This window comes from Camelus ferus, chromosome 1 (genome assembly GCF_009834535.1).
Source record: "Camelus ferus isolate YT-003-E chromosome 1, BCGSAC_Cfer_1.0, whole genome shotgun sequence".
NCBI classification, from domain to species: domain Eukaryota; kingdom Metazoa; phylum Chordata; class Mammalia; order Artiodactyla; family Camelidae; genus Camelus; species Camelus ferus.
The window spans coordinates 58,407,665-58,424,076 of NC_045696.1; the positions used below are offsets into that span (position 1 = coordinate 58,407,665).

The 16,412-nt window shown below is 52.2% G+C and overlaps 1 protein-coding gene across 2 annotated transcripts in view; it reads left to right on the top strand.

Moving 5' to 3' along the window:
* The window catches only part of PDIA5 (protein disulfide isomerase family A member 5), an 88,779-nt gene that overhangs the window by 14,428 nt on the left and 57,939 nt on the right, over positions 1-16,412 (top strand). Inside the window, exons 1-3 of one of the 2 annotated variants that reach the window (XM_032480513.1) lie at positions 5,534-5,958; positions 6,523-6,649; positions 9,538-9,625. Coding sequence is in view for 1 of the 2 variants with exons in the window: in XM_032480505.1 (XP_032336396.1) it covers positions 6,523-6,649; positions 9,538-9,625 (215 nt within the window). In the remaining variant the exon portion in view is untranslated. Of the gene's footprint in view, positions 1-5,533; positions 5,959-6,522; positions 6,650-9,537; positions 9,626-16,412 lie in introns of those variants that run through there. The other variant, XM_032480505.1, reaches the window with a different exon arrangement.

Here is a 16,412-nt window from a genome sequence, read left to right on the forward strand (position 1 = left end):
TGGTCCCCTTGGATTGCTGCAAGTCCAGGGAGCTTGTGGGGTGGAGAGAGGCAGACCACCTCTGGCCAGGACCTGGGAGGCCTGAGCTCTAGTCCTAGCTCTGTGACTGACCTACTGTGTGACTTTGGTAAGTTAACCTCTCTGAGCCTCAGTTTCTTCATCTGTAGGATGAGGCTTATGCCCACTCATCAGGTTATTGTGAGAGGCAAATGGGCACAAAACCTGGAAGGACCATCCTCCATGTGGTGCGTGGCCTGTTGGTCTGGGTCGCTGTGCAGATGGGTGATTAGTCTTGTTTTGAGGCTGGATGTGTATACGTGCACATTTCTTCCTGCCTGGATGTGCTGTTTTGCCTGATTGCAGGCAGGGCCCTGGAGAGGAAAAGGTGGTGCCCGTTTTACTGTTGTCCTTGCTCTATCTGTGATTTGTCTCCTTAATAGTACTCCTACAGATAATTATGATTATTATGTGCTTCTGTGTGCCAAGCGTTATGTTAGGTTCTCTGTGTACTTTTTCCCCCTCATTTAATCCTCAGCCAACCCCGTAAGGCAGGTATCAGTATTACCGTCTCCACTTCACAGGCAGGAAAATGGCCCTCTGAAGGCTCATAACATCTGAGATCATCTTGCTGTAAGTGATGGTGCCTGGGTTTGACCCGAGGTCTGTCTGACTTCGGCAGCAGTGCTCTTTCTATGGTGTCTGAGGGGTGGGCAAAACCATAGAGGGAGGGGATGAGGGTGGGCTTCTAGGCTAGAGGGTTGTTTGGCGGATCCTGAAACGAGCAGGGACCTGCTAGGGGGTCACTGCAGGGAGTCTGGAAAGTGAGGAGAGAAGCCAGTGCCCTCTGCCCCATGGCCTCCAGCTGTGGTGGAGGGTGAGGCTAAGGACTTCTGTGCCAGGTACCCTGGGTGCTGCTGGGCTCTGGAGAGCGCCTTGTACTCTGATGGGGGAAGGGACTTGGGGTGCAGGGAGCTGCTACTCTGATGGAGGGGCCTGGTACTCTGAGGCAGGTGTTGTACTGTGGCAGGGGTTGGGGGCTGGGAGGACTGGTACTCTGATGGGGGGCACTGGCTGGCTGATGCAGGCAGGACCTGGCGTTGTGGACCTGTGTTTCCCAGCAGGAGGAGGAGGGATCCGTCCTTCCCAGCAGTGTTCTACTCTGCACCCGGGGAGGGTTTTATGGGTCTCATCCCAGCCCACGGGGGCTGCTCAGCCCTGATGTAAATACTTTTAAGGCTGGGGGTTGGTAAAAGAAAGCAGTTATTGTGGGGGAAGTCAGAAGGAGTTTGCATGGTGAACAAAGGGGATTTTTTTCTCTCCTCTATCTCCCAAGCGAAAAGACTTAGAATGTAAAGATCCTGCTAAACCCAGTTCCACAGCTGGCACAGAAGGTGCCTGGCTTCCTTCTCAAACACTGCCCTCTCCCTGCTGCGGGCTTGACACAGCAGAGAATTTGTGCATCATTAACGTTGTTATTGTTGCCTTAGTTATTGTCATCAGGGTTTGTGGGTTGTGACTTATGGAGTCTGCTTGGCAAGCTACCCAAGGCTCACTGGAGCTGTATCTTAAGGAAAGGAAGGAGTATGCACACTGGAAAGGTTGAAATAGACTGATGGGAAGGAGAAAAGAATGTTAAGTGGCTAGAGGAGAGTCCCCTGGGTTTAGGGGAGGGAGGAAATGGCCCCCCTCCCGGCTGCCCCTGTGGTTGCTTGCTAAGGTGTGGGTCTGTCTGGGGCAAGACACCGGGGCCTTTCCTTCCCTCCTCTCAGAGGTGCTAAACCGAGCATCTTAGCTCTTTGTGCGCTGAACCCCTTGGTTCCCCTGGATCTGCCTATCCCGACTATTTGCCTCTTGCTCCCAAATTTTCAAATCCTCTCCTGGCAAATCCTGCCCCTCCTGTGCCCACAAACATCCACACAGCTCTCCGTCTTCAGTGGAGACAGCTCATCTTTCTGTGCTCCTCCTGCACTGAGTGGGCTTCTCTCTGCAGCCTGGCTTCCGCCCCTGTCCCTGCACCCCCACCAGAATGCTCTCCTAGGAGACTTGGTGCTGCCCTTTCCCTGCAGCTCCGTCACCCGATTTTCTGTGTGTCTCCTCCCTGCTCCCTGTTGATGTGGCACCTCCCACCATCTTCCCGACCTTCCTCCTGGTCCTTCCTCCTCCTCAGCTGAGCAGTTCCCTTGTCTTCTCTCCTTGGACCCCGACCTCTGAGACTTAATTGACCTCAAGGCTCACTCCCAGCCTGGAGGATGCCTGCACTGGGGCATCGTCATGTCCACATGCCCACGCCTGAGCTTATTGGCACCTTCCTCAATGTAAGACAAAAGCCTCTTCTGCAGCTGCTGCTTCCCAGTACTTCCGTTTTTGGCTCTTGTTCTGTTCCCTGAGCCTGGAATCCTCCGGGTCATTTTAACCTCTTCTCTCTTCCTTCCTTGCTTACATATGAATAGCTGTTTAGTTCTGTTGCTTTTCCCTCGAGGACTGACGCATTTCTCTCCTTTGGGCAGCCACCCAGTGGGTCTCTCTACCTCCAGCCTCCCTGGAGGCTGCCCAGTCTGAGGTCACAGCCAGATGGGGCTCAAGTCTTGAGCCAGGTTTTCAAGATCCCCAGCGCCTGTCCCCACCCGCCCTTTCCCATCATGTTCCAGCCCAGACCCTCCCTGACTGTTCCTTGGTCTGTCTGGTTTCTGTAGTCCCTTCTGGGTCTCCCAAGAGTTGCATGGACTCTGCCTTGTAACATGCTCGCAGCAGGAGACCCCTGCAAAGGTCAGGAGTGTGGTAACCAGTGTGCTTGTCCTGCTTATTATGCTGGACAAACATTTCCTATGGGGTTGCAGGGGGCCAGGTGCTCCTAGTCTAGGGGGTGTGAGATAGGGATGGAGTGAGATAAGGAAGTGGACCCTCTACAAAGGGTTCTTAACCAGGCCGGCCACAGGCAGTGCCCAGTTTAAGCCCCAGTGTCAGTGTGTTTCTGGTAGAGCTGAGGTTCTCTGTTGTGTGAGGGTAAACACTGGGTCAGTGGCTTTGGTGGCTGGTTGGAATGTGGTTTGTTTACTCTGAGGGTGGCCTTTGGTTGGATGACCTGAGGGATTCTCTGGGCTTTCTAGGAAGGAAGCTGTGGATAAGCCCTGAGACTCGGTGCTCTTGTGGTTTCTGCTGTAGGCACTTTGCTGTCGCTTGGCCCAGCTGCAGGCTGCTGTGCTGCCCGGCAGGTGGGCACTGGGCCCGCCTGCCCGCCCTTCCCCTGCCCTTCTCCCCAGTCCATAAGCGTAGGTGCCGGTCTCCGGAGGGCTGCTCTGTGGGTTGGAGTCCAGAGGCACCGGGTAAAGGCAATTGTTTTTCTTAACTGGCCAGATTATTTGAGGATTAAAAACAGCAGTGTCAACACGTTTTTCCAATAGATTGTTTTCTTTTTTACCTTTACCCATGTGCATTGGGCTTTGGAGCTTTTAGTCTAAAGTCCATTAACTCCCCGGGAGCAGTGGAATAACATGTAGTAATAAGGTGGAAAGAACCTTTTGGTGAGCTCTCAAGATGGGCTGCGTGGGAGCAGGGGGTCCTCGGGCATCGTGCACAGCCGTGCGGGGCCAGAATGAGGGAGAAATCATCCCTCCACCCTTCCCCCGATGGCTTTACCCTGGGGAGAGGGAACCATTGAATTCCAATGGCAGATTATATTTAGAAACACTAGAATATGGCTACATTTCTCTTCTGCTGAGATAGAAATGTATATTATATATTACAGATACTATTAGAATGCTTTATGATTTATAAGGCGTGTTCGATAAGTTACCCCATTTCATCCTCACAGCCATCCCACAAGGGAGGTAGCATTATCTCCATGTCAGATGGGAAGCACTAAGCCTCCAGGAGGCTGAGTGATGTCCGAGCATCTTAACTATTGAGTGGTGGAGCTCAGACTCAATGCAACACCCTGGCTACAAAGAGGAAGTGGCCAGAGAGAGCCTGGTTTCAGATCTGGCTCTGCTTCTTATTAGCTGGGTGACTTTGGTCAGATTATTTAACTGATCAATATGAACAAGCATATCAGATCATCTATGGTCTGTTTTGCCACTTTTTATTGCCCACATTCCTCCATAGCCCACTGTCCTTGCCCCGTTCTGGGCTGGTTGCTGTGTAGGGTGCGGGACAGCTGTTCTGGGACTTCCCTTCACTGTCAACATGGTACTTCTTGCTTCTCTCCTATGTTGGGTCCTTTGTTTCCTAGGCTCCATGCCTTTCTCTCCCTCTGTCTCTTTTTAAATGTTTTAGTAGGACACAAGTTCCAGTAGCTTACTGTTCACATCTGAGATCATAAGTCTGTTTGAGTAAATCTCTACTCACAATTGACAGGTAGTTTGGTTATTGAGTTCTGATTGGAAATCACATTGTTTGAGTGTTGCGGAGGCAGCGCATCACTGTCTTTCTGGTGTGATGAGCAGTCTTGTGCCAATTCTGACTCTGATCTTTTGTATGTGGTTTCTTTTTTTCTTTGAAATGTTCAGAATCTCCTCTTTGCCAGCAGTGAGCTGAAAATTTTCAGTTCTGTACTTTGGTGAGAGTGTTTTTAAATTCATGCTGCTGGGCCTTCTCACCTGGAAACTCACATCCCTTCAGTTCTGGGATATTGTCCTGAATTATTTCCTTGATAATTTCTTTTCCTCTGTTGCCTTCATTTTCTGTAGTTCCTTTAATTTTGCTCGTGTGCTAAATGGATGCACTTTCTTCTTTTTATCCTGTTTTTTATTTCTTTTTTTTTCCCCTTGGATCCATGTATTTTTTTTAAACATTTTTTTTAATTGAGTTATAGTCATTTTACAATGTTGTGTCAAATTCCAGTGTAGAGCACAATTTTTCAGTTATACATGAACATACATACATTCATTGTCACATTCTCTTTCTCTGTGAGCCACCACAAGATCCTGAATATATTTCCCTGTGCTACACAGTACAATCTTGTTTATCTATTCTACATTTTGATTGATTTTTTTGTAGGAGTTTTTTTCGATTCTACTTTCAACCCTATTGAAATTTTTTATTCCTTTGAGTGTTTTACTTTCTAAGAGATTTTCCTCATTCTCTTTGTCTATTCCTTTCTCGTAGTGTTCTATTCCTGTTTTATGGATGTACCGATTTCTTTCTCTGAGAATAGTAATTATAGTTTCGTTGTTTTCTTCTGTCCTTTTTTTTTTTTCTTTTCAGTTTCATGTTTCCATTAGTTTGTTTTCACCTCTGTCTTTTGTGTTGAGGGCTTCCCTCAGATATCTGGTGAACCTTTGCTATCTGTCTGCATTGAAGAGCGCGGCATATCATGTGGGTCAGACTCTGTGGGTGTGGGCAGGGGATGGAGGGCACTTGTTCCCTGGGAGGGCCTGACAGTGGGTGTTTGAGTGGAAACCTTGCCATTGCATTGGAGGATTCTCCAAATCCCTGTCTTTAGGTTGTTTTTCTTGTGCTCCTCAGTTAACCTAGAGAAAAATCCTGCTTGGGGAAATAAGACTGGTAAAATTCTGGAACAGGGAAGAGGGATGCTGAGGTCCAGGGCTTAGAGGGGGGATGGGTGATCTCAAAGTGATCTCAAGGTTCAGTTTGTTCCTATGCCCTCCCACCTCTGCCGGTGTCTCCCAGCAGAGCTTTTCTTATTCAGTCTCTTAAGGTAGTAACTGTGAGGCAGAAGGCTGTAGGCCAGCTGTGGGCTGGGTGAGGGGATCTGCTGGGTGGCAGCTCTTGTTCAGACATTTAACCCCATGCCCCTCGCTCCTGCTTTCAGCCCACCCCTCATGTTGCCTGCAGAGGTGCCTAGACCCTCCAGGGCCCAAGGTTTTAGGGTTTACTGTGGGAGAATTGTCTTGTTTCTTGTTGGCTGCTCTCCTGAGTTCATTGGCTGAGTGGGGAAAGCAGAAAAAGTGGAAGACCTCTCACCATCCATTCCCATCCTAAATGGGACCACATTAAGAGGTACTTCTCTGTGGATTTGGGGCTTTGGCACTCCTGGGTGGGATGGAGTTTTCACAATTACTCCAGTGCGTGGCATTTGGGTGCAATGTAGGGTTACAGAGAGTGACCTCCCAGAGAGGTCTTGATTAAAAGGGTGGCTAGTACATCTGTGCAACAGGCTTGTGTATCTGTGCAGTCCATCCGACCTCATAAATGTCCATGAAGAGAGTGGGGAGGGTAATAGCTTAGTGGCAGAGCACATGCTTACAATGCAAGAGGTCCTGGGTTCAATCCCTCAGTACCTCCACTTAAAGAAAAAAAAAAAAAAAGGAAAAACAAAACAAAACAAAACAAAAAGTGCATGAAGAAGAAGGGTGAGCTGAACTGGGCCAGGAGGAGCTCCGGGGGGCAGGGTGATTTGGAAAGGGGACTAGGTGAAAGGCAGGTGTAGGGCTGTGAGAAGGGTGGGGGTGCCCATATCCCTCCCAAGTAAACTGTGCCTGGAGGCAGCACATCTGGGGCTCCCCTTCTTCCTCAGCCCGGCCGGGACCTGGGACTCACAGGCCTTGGCTCCTTGATCCCCAGGTGGTCCTGCCGACGCTGCTGTCCTCCATACAGTTCTCCTCGCTCATCGAGAGAATCTCTGACGCCAAGGACTTGAAAAAACTTCTCAGGACCCGGAATAACGTACTGGTGCTTTACTCCAAATCTGGTGAGTGGTCCTCCTGGCCTTGGGGCGATTGTCAGGGATGTGGTGGATGAAGGGGAAGGAATCGGGGCAGAGGTGGAAGGTGGAGACCTCAGGACTAGAAACCACTCAGGGAGGGTCCGAGGGACATATGGCTTCTCAGCTTTCCTTAGAATACATTGGCAGAGGCATGGAGGGGCATTAATTCTGTTGCTTTTGGACCCTAAGAGGTCATTTCAGTTCCCTTTTACCAAAATTTCTTAGGAAAAGCCCTCTGGAGTCCCTTGGAACCTCAAGAGGGAGAGGACATGTGTGTGAAGGAGGATAGGGGACAGTGACCACCAGGGATGGATGCTCTGCTTCTGGACAGGCACGACCAGCCCTGCCAGGGCATGCTTCACCAGAGCTGTTGATTAATTGACTGGGCTGGCCTATTGCCAGCTGAATTGGTCCCAGGCTTGGAAGTACACACCCAGGCTGGCAACCCTAGCCCTGCCTGGCCCCCATCTGTCCCACTCTGGGGTCAGAATACAAGACTGAGTTTGGAGTGGGCTCCATACTCGGACAAGGCAGCTTCAGTCGGGGTGGGAGTAGCCGTTTGCCTCTTCTGACCTCGAGGCTGGCGAGGGCATCATAGATGGAGAGAGGTTTGCTCAGCTCTTGGCCACAACTTTGAACATCTAACTGTTGATGCTGTTTCAGCAGAGTTAAGTGTTTTTGCTGCTCTCAAGGATGCCAAGTGTTCTGCGCCCTAAGAAGCAATAGCCAGTGGCTGGGCCGGTTCCGGGCACAGCTCTCCCCGGCAGCTAATCCTTGGCACTCACCGGCACCAGGGGCTGATGGATGTTCTGGACGTGTGTACCTCCTGAAGCCTGCATCCTCCAGGCACCCGGGCACATGCTACTCTTTGCCCTTCTGAGGGCCTGGTGCACACCCCCTGGGGTTTTTTTTGGGAGCCCAGCGTGTGACTAGCATTCCTCTGCTGTTGGGAATGGGCGGAACTGAGGCAGGGGAGAAGCAGAGTTGCTCCTGAAGCTGGGAGTCTAAGGCCCCGAATGAGCATGGCTCAGCCCCCTTGGATGCTCCTGGAGCTGGGCAGTTGTCATTCCCACCCAGGAACACACTCACTTCCTTCTCTGGACGAGTCCCTCATACATGCTCATCTTCTCAGAAGGACTCTGCCAGGAGCTGCTGTAATACACTCCTATTTGCCACTTTCCCATGAGGGTGGCAGTGCAGGCTGTCAGGTAACGTCCAGTTTACAGAGGAGGACGTTGAAGCAAAGGGAGCATAACTGACTGGTCTGAGGTTTACCAGCCAGTGGATGGTAGAGCTGGTCCCTCTGCCACGTCTGCCTGGCTTCCTCTGCTGGACGGCCCGAAGAAGTGTGCTAATTCTGTGATGACCAGAGGATTGGGGAAAGTAGAGCGGGGAAGGCGAAGTATCCTTATGGGGGCTTGCAGGGTGAGAGCGGGGCTGGGAGCTCTCTCTTCTCTGCCTGTGGATAGTGGAGCTCCTAGTGCTCCTGGAGTACCTAGCTCCTCCCTGCTTCGGACCACTGGGTGCGGACTTGGGTGATGATTTTACTTTCCTGCCTCTTGCCCAGGCCTGCTCCTGCGCCTGGCGACCTCCAGTGGCTTTGGGAGCAGCGCAGTAACTGTATTCTCTCCCCTCCCTGCCTCCCTCCTTCCAAGCAGTGCCTCCTCACCCACAGCTGAAATGCAGGGTTGGGGAGGGGGCTTCACATGGCTCTACTCTAGTTTCCCTCCCCCACCTCCCAGAGCCCAGTCTGAAGGGTGGAGGATGGCCTTTCCCACCTGGCTGTGCCCCCTCCTCCTGTTGGTCTGGGGGGGCTTCCTGGGAGGGCATTCTTCAGGTGGCTCTGTGCAAGTTTGAAGGATGCTTTCCATTCGCTCCATGAAAGGCTCAGCATGCTTTGTGTTCACACACAACTACCATTATCCACACTAGAAAAGGAGATCTGAGGAGGCAAGTCATTCAGATGTCATTCCTGCTTGGCTTTGAGATGCATCCATGTGGTTTCCAGCAGGGAAAGGCATCCGCCTCTTCTCCCCACAGTGTCTGCGTGGAGGCCCTTTCCAGGGAGCTCACAGGGGTGACGGGGGAAGGTGACAGCCTAGCCACAGCTCGCCTGCAGTGGACCGCTGCCGGCTGGCAGTGTGGAAATCCTGGCCGCAGAGGCTCCGTAAGAGCCTGTCCTCCTACAGTAGTTTTCCAGGGCTCTGCCCCGACACCTCTTCCTTCCTTATGTCTGGTCCCCCTGGCCCCGAGGCGTAGTCCACTGTCCTGCAGTTGATCTCCAGTCAGGGCTGCCTCTTCCCCTGTCCCTTCTGGGGAAGTGGGCTGTGAAAGTGACTTGGGTACACTTAGCATCAGTCCATCGGAGACGAGTGTCACCTGTAAACCTCATTTACTCACATTGCACCAAGCCCCTGGGAGAGTGTGTGATGCACAAATGAAGGCAGGGTCTGGTACCCGCCTTGTCTGCTCCCAGGACAGACGAGTGTGGAATCAGCAAACTCGTTCCCTGCTTTAGTTACAGAATCGTAATTGCTCGGTTATAGAATTTTCAAAATGTGTCCCAAAAAGGTAATGAGTCGGAGATTCTACTGGGAGTTGAGGCTCTGGCTGAGAGATTGTTGGAATAGTGCAGTGTGGCTTGAAGGAGGGGTGAGGGGGTTCTGTGTCTGTGAGGGTGGCGGGAGCAGGGGCTTCTGAGAAGAGCTGGGCTGTCCTCACAGAGCTGTTGCTCCCAGGGACGATGTTCTGACCGGTGCTCAAGACCTCATCCCTGGGACTGGTCTCCATCCTTCCTTGCCCCTGAGGGAAGATGGCAGGGGTAGCCCTGGTGTGTTTGGGTACAGATGCTTAATTTTTTTGCATTTTTACAGAGGCTGCCGCTGAAAGTCATCTCAGATTACTGTCTACTGTGGCCCAGGCCGTGAAAGGACAAGGCACCATCTGCTGGGTAGACTGTGGGTATGTCCTGGGCACATGGGGCACAATGGCTAGAGGGTGGAGGGGTGTGTCTCAGGGGTCTCTGGTGGCGGGGTAGGAATTGTCCCTGATACCTAGAGAGGGGGCGCGATGGAGAAATGGCTGCAGAAGAACACCACACCCCAAGGTGCTGCAGGGCTGCTGTGAAACGGAGGAGGGGCAGGCATGACTTTCCCTCCTGTCTTTCCAGCTCCCCCTCCTCTTCTCTCTTCGGCAGTGCTTTTACTTTTTACTCAGTTGCTGTGTGCCACTTGATTTCGTCTTACCAGTGGGTGACAGAGAGATCCTTGATGCCCAGAGGCAAGATCATTTTCTCGGTCACCCAGTGGGCTTGTTCATGGGGGGTCTGCAGCAAGAAGTGTGGGCTTTACCTGCAGCCCAGGCCTTTCGCAGAGCTCTCCACTGCCCGGGGGGCAGCCTTGGGGGGTCAGCTTCTGACCTGTCTGCTACCTCAGCTTCCCACTTGGCTCTGTTAGAGGTGTCATTCCTGGACAGGTGGCTGAGACCTTCCAGATCTCTTGTCTGGCCTGTGTCCCCACTTCCCCCATATCCCAATGACAGTGCTGTGAGCTTCTTCCTCTCTGGCCTGACCTCCCCCTCCCAGAGACTTCCTCATCAGTGTGGAGGTGGCATAATCCAGCGCCGGCCCACAGGAGGAAGGGCTGCTGCTGAGCGTGGCAAAGGGGGCTCTTGTTGGGATTCCTCTGAGCCATCCTTTTGAGTTTGGGGGTTTTGAGTCCAGGGTGTGCTCAGCTTCCCTTTCCTTTCAGTCATTAGGAATAATTGCCACATCTCTCTGTGTTCAGTGCTTTTGCTGCTGGGATTTAGATACACATGCCTCTTGTCATGTAATTAGCTCCCAGTTGGGCGTAGACTGGCAAAACAGAGAAAAGACACACACAAACGTGGGGAAAAGATCGGGAAGAGTAGGTCTGTCCTTTGCACGTTTGTTGAGCACTGGCCGTGCGCAAGGCGCTGTACGGCACTTGGTGGTTACCACATTACATGTCCTTCTGACTGAGGACAGGAGGGGTTTGCAGAGCCGCCAGGTCCAGCCCCTTCTCACCTGGATTGGGGTTTATCAGGAGTGTGGGTTTGGGAAGAGGAGGGGAGAGGAGCAGAGACAGTACTGCAGTCTGGTTGGTATGGGCGAGAGGTGGGGCTGTGCTGGGAAGAGAGGCAGTTCTTTTCCTGCATGGCCCATAGAGGTCTTTTAACCTTTAATGGTGCTGTCCTTGCCTGAGGCACAAGGCCTGTTGCTACCCTGGGGGTTCAGTGAGCTTTTATGGGCTCCACTCCAGTGTGGTCTTCTCCTTTTCAGTCCGAGTTTTCAATGGCTGTTTTGCAGATGAACTTCTGGGACACCATTGATTTATAAGTTGATACCCTCAACTTGTCCTGCCCTGATTGGAGACAATGGAAGGAAATTTGTATTTTGACAAGCACTGAATGACACCAAGGACAGTCTTAGCCAAGCAGTGTTTTGCTGTAGTGGGTATGTGTGTGTGCATATGCACCTGTCTGGCCTCACACTTCCCATTTGATTCAAACACCAACTTAATGGAACAGACAGCTCACTAGGCTGCTGATGAGATTGTAGCCGTTGGTTACCTCGAGTTCATAGTTCGTTTGGGGGAGTTCTTGTCTCGCAGGTGCATCTCTGTCTCCCATGTTTTACCAGGAGGGCTCTGTGTGACTGAAAGCACCAGAGCCTGTTAGAGGGGCCGGAGAGCTTTGGAATCTCCATCCCTAAAGATGGCGTCAGTTCTGCCAAGCCCATGGAGAGCTCTCACAGGAGAGTTCTCGCCAGGCTTGTAGGTGGCAGAAGTGGGCAGAAGAGCTTTGTTCAGTTGCTACGTCTACCTAGGTCCATTCAGCAAACGTTCCTGAGCACTTATTCTATGCTTTGAGATGACACATGGATAACAGGGACAGTGTCCTCGAGTAGCTCAGGGTACGAGGAGGAGGCCAGACACCTAGGTGATTACAATCCAGGTGAAAAATACTGTATGTATAGATGGGGAGTCACTTAATTCCACCAGGAAAGGTTGATAAAAGCTTCACCAAGGAGGTTGAGTTCAAATTTAGGGCAAAGACCTCAGAGTATCAGGTCTTCAAAGTCCGTTTCCTTGCGGGCAGCTCCCTGTGGTGTGGACGTCCGTGTTCCTCTGGCTGACGAGGGTGGAGGTGGCAGTCTTGCTCTGCTCCCTGGACACGCAGGACTAAATGGGGCCGGGGTCAGTGTGAGAAGACAGACTAAGAGGAATAGAATTTGGGACTGATTTGGAGACATGATGTCTGGAATCAATAAAAGTGCCAGTGGGAGAAATAATCCTGTGACTTTTGATGTTCTAAAATGAAAACCTGGGCGGGGGGCACCTTCCAGCTTAAAAGAGGTAACCTTAAGCCAAAAAGATCGACTCTTCGCATAATTGCTATTCAACTTACGGCTCTAAGAGAGTGTATAAACTGAAATATTAAATAGCTTTTAAAAGTTTAGCTGAGTAGGTGGATTATGGAGCTATAATGGATGATGTTGGAAGCAGGAATATCTGGGTCTGAGTTTGAAATCAGAGGCAGGATGCAGCTAAATCTTCCCAGAATAGCTGAAGGGACAGAACAAGGGGTTTTGGTCCCCTTAGGCTGCCCCAGGTGCAATTCATGGATCACCATTAAGCAAGGAGATCTCCAAGGACACGAGCTAGTTCTGCCCTCCTGCTCAGCTGCTCCTGCTCCGAGACTTCTGGACATGTCCTGTAAATCATTAGGGGAACTCACCATGCTAACTCTGGGGCCCTGTGATGACAGCTCTGTCATCCTGACTGCGCTCGGTCTGTGTTTATGAGACGCCCTGGGATGGGCAGAAGGGCTCCCTTGAGTGCTCTGTGCTGCTGTCTGCAAGGGAGTGCATCTTTGCTTCCTACCCTCAGCAAAGGGTTGGAGACAGGAAGGGGGATGCCAGGGCCTGGGGTGGGGAGACAGGGGGCATCTTGGGGGAGGGAAGTGCTCCAGTGTTAGGTATCTTTAGAGGTGTGTGCAGCTTATGGCCCAGGCCCCAAGTTGAGGGCTCAGCTCCACTACTTACTAGCTTCAGGACCTTGGACAGGTCAGTTACCCTGCATCTGTTTCCTCATCAGTAAAATGGGACAATAATACATATTCTGCCTTCTTTCCAAGTCTGTGGTAAGCATCAGGTAAATGAAGGCTCTTTCTAGAATAGAATTTAAATGTGAGATTGCACTTTGCTCTTGTTAGTTTTCATCTGGGTCAGATTGTTCAGGGTGTTCCAAGAAGAAGCTGGGGGTTAGAGGGGAGAAGTGTATGTTTGTCTTCAACAGCTTTTTCTTGGATGGTGATCCCTTGGTTGTTCTGAGGGTACCCTGAAGAAAGTTTTGGGCGTGAGAATCAGTCCCAGTGTGCAGGGGGTTTTGCTTTGACCCTTAAGAACTGTGGGGCTGCAGTGGAACTGGCAGGACTGCAGGTCAGGAAGCCTGGCTCTGACAGCAGATACCTTTGGGACCTTTGGCAATTCACTGCCCCTCTCTGGGCTTCAGTTTACTCCCTTGTGAAATGCAGAGTTGAATCCTCCAGGTTGCTCTCACCCCTCCGTGGCCTGGTTCAGAGCATCTGGGAAGCTGCCAGGCTTGGTATGCAGTGTGTGTGCGTGTGTAAATGTGTGGAAGGGTGTGTCTTGTAGGCTTTGCATCTCCCACGACCAACCTGGGTGTCTGCCTCTCTCCAGTCCCTCCCTGTCAGCCCCTCCCCTCTCTCCCCCCTCTTCCCCTTTCTTCCCCCTCCCTTGAGAGTTTCTGTTGCCTCTTTCTTTCTCTGGTCCTTGCCTCCCCCATTCTTTGGTCTTTTTCCTCCTCTCTCCTCTGTGTGGATACTTCTCCTCTTTTTCTTGCCTTTCTGGCTCTTTCCTCCCTACCCCTGCCTGCGTATTCACAGACACACACACCCCGTCTGCCGATTTTCTCCCAGGCCCCGGGCTGTAACTTGTTGCTGGGAGATGTCTGTTGGGTGTCTGGCTTCTCTCCAGGGATTTGTCAGCTCTCCCTTCCCCACACTCCGCCTCCTGGTTCAGCCCTCTTCAGTGTGGCTGACAGTAGTTGTACCTGATGGTAGAGGGCTGATGGTTGGCTGGTGGTGGTTGTCCGCTCGGAAGCGGGCTGTGTGTGAGGGAGTCGGCCTTCCCCCGCAGCCTGGCCTCCCAGAGCCCTGCTGTCTGGGCAGCAGAGCCGGGGCCGTGGGCAGGCGCTGGGCCCCTTCTGCTCATTCCTGGGGCTGATTCTCCCTGGGCCGAGGCTGCCCTGGGGGCGCAAGCTGCTTTCTTCTCCTGAGGGTTCAAGGTCATTACCTTACTGCGTTTTCCTTCTTCCCACTCTCATTCTCCCATCTGCTTTCTTTCCCTTGAGCAGTGCTGGCTTCCCAGATCCAAGATGTGGGGCCTGCTGGGGCATTCATAACATATTTCGAAGTTCATGTTTTCTTCCAAAAATTATTTGAATTTAGCATTTGCTCCTTTATGTGTAAGCAAGTTTAAATTACTTACTGTAGGATAAAGTAAAGGAAACCCAGAGGAAGTGCTGTGTTCGTGTCGTGGCTGCAGACACCTCCTGGCATGCTTCCCTGCACTCGTGGAGGTGACGTGTGCCTCTTAGAACTACTGGGCTGAACAGGCAGGTGGAGGACGAGAAGGCACACTCCTCTTTCTCGTATTCCCAGCACTTTTATGAACTGCGCTGCATAATTCATACTTAATCATGTGCCTCCTTGAGCTGGGCACCAAGGAGAACAGCCAGACCTGGGAGGATCCGTGTTGAGGGAGTCCCTTCATCAGCGAGGGCCAAGGTCTGGCCAAGTTGAGGGCCCAGCTGTTCCAGGCTTGTTCTGTCCCCTGCCTTTGCCCCCCAGTGTCCTCCAGCTACATTCTTCCATATTGTCCTCAGTAGTTGGCGCCTCGCTGTCACTCTGACTGTTTCTTGCTCACTTGCTTCTTGTCTCGTATTTTCTTCATGCCTCTGAAGTGGGGTTACCTGCTGCCTTTCCTCTCCTACCCACCCTCAGGGATCACGGGTCCATCTGCTCAGGATCCCACCGTTTTAGACCTGGCAGATGGGAGAAAGAGGGGAAATAGACTCCAGGAGGGCCAGGTTAGCCAAGGGCACACAGTGGCCAAGACAGGCTCTGGTCCTTGGTGTAGCCTGCTTTCTACCCGCTGCAGGAGGCTGCCCAAGGTTTGTGTGGATGTAAGGATGTTGTCTCGCCGAGTGAAGGTCCCACTGGGGGGCAAGAAGAGAGGTGATGGAGGTTCACATTGTTCTGAGGCTCCACCAGCTGTGCTGGGTTCTGGCTCCTGGTTCACTTGTCAGGATATGGGCCAACCTGCCTTGATGCTTTATTGGTACCTGACCCTGTAGGGGAATCGAAAGCTCCATCCAGCTCAAAAGTGGACAACTCCTGCATTCTGGAACTTGGGAAACCCAGGGCCCCGCCAGAGGTCGAGGCTGGCTAGTGGCAGAACCAGATGTAGAAGCCTTCAGTCCCTCCAGTTGGCCGTTGGACCTCCTCCAGGGAGGGTTTGGTACTTGGGCTGCAACTTGAAAGTCGCATACCTCCCCTTCCTGAGCCTCCAGCATCTTGTTTCTTCTCTTTCCTCCTGCTCTCACCCCTGACCTTTCCTCCCTGGGTCTGACTCCCAGGAGTGTGAGTGGCCAGTCCTTTGAATGATCACAGCTGCACGTGAAAATCTAGGTGAACGCAGTACCATGTCCCTGCTGCAGCCATGCCATGCCGCTCACCGGCCATTCACAACAGAGTCAAATGAAAACGCCCATGTGTTTGTGTCTGTCTGGGCCGGGGGTGGGGAAGGAAACATATATTGGCCTCTACCCTTCCTCCATTCTTTGTAGGGGGAGAACTGAGGGAGGTGGGAGTTGGGAGGAGGGAGCAGGTCGTGGGTGAGTAAACAAGCAGAGGGCAGTGAGGCTCAGCCTCCCCAGCAGAGAAGGCTGGTTCCTGCAGGATGGTCAGGGCAGTGGCCGGCAAGGGCCTTTGCACGGCCAGTCTGCTCTCTGTGGTTACCCCGCTCCCTCCCTCTCCATCCCAGCAAAGCAGCTCATTTCCCTACTCACCTCACTGCTTTTCCCTCCGGATCCTCAATCACTGGCTGGGGAAGGGAGGGAGCCAGGAGATCCATTAATTGTACTTAATCTATCCACTCAGATCCTTTTACGTCCCTGGGCTTGGGTAATTTCTCTTCCCTCCTTTCTCTTCCCTTTTACTGTACTGCACAATTCATGTGTACATACACACACACACACACACACACACACAACTCTTACACGCTCTGAGAGGCAGAATCATAGGAGGAAGGGGAGCCTATCTGAGAGAGCAGTGTCAGGAATTGTCACCTGGCAGGATTCCTGGAGCTCAGCAGGCAGAGCCCAGAGAGCCAGCAGTGAGAGCCTCATCCCAGCGCAGCGAGCCAGCATCACTCACTCAGGCTATTCAGAGCTCCTGCTGTGTGCCCTTTTAACCCTAGGGAAATAGCTGTGAACAAAACGAAGCTCTCTCCTGGGTGGAGCAGACCTTTCTGTGTGGGAGTGCTGGGAGTGGGTGGCTGACGCTCTGGGGTCTGTGCCAGAGGTGCTCAGAGAGGACAGGAAGCCATCTCCCCACAGACCCCTCTTAGAACGTGTGTATTTGCATTCGTGTGTGTGTGTGTGTGTGTGTCTGTGTCTGTGTCTGTCTGTCTGTCTGTCGGGGA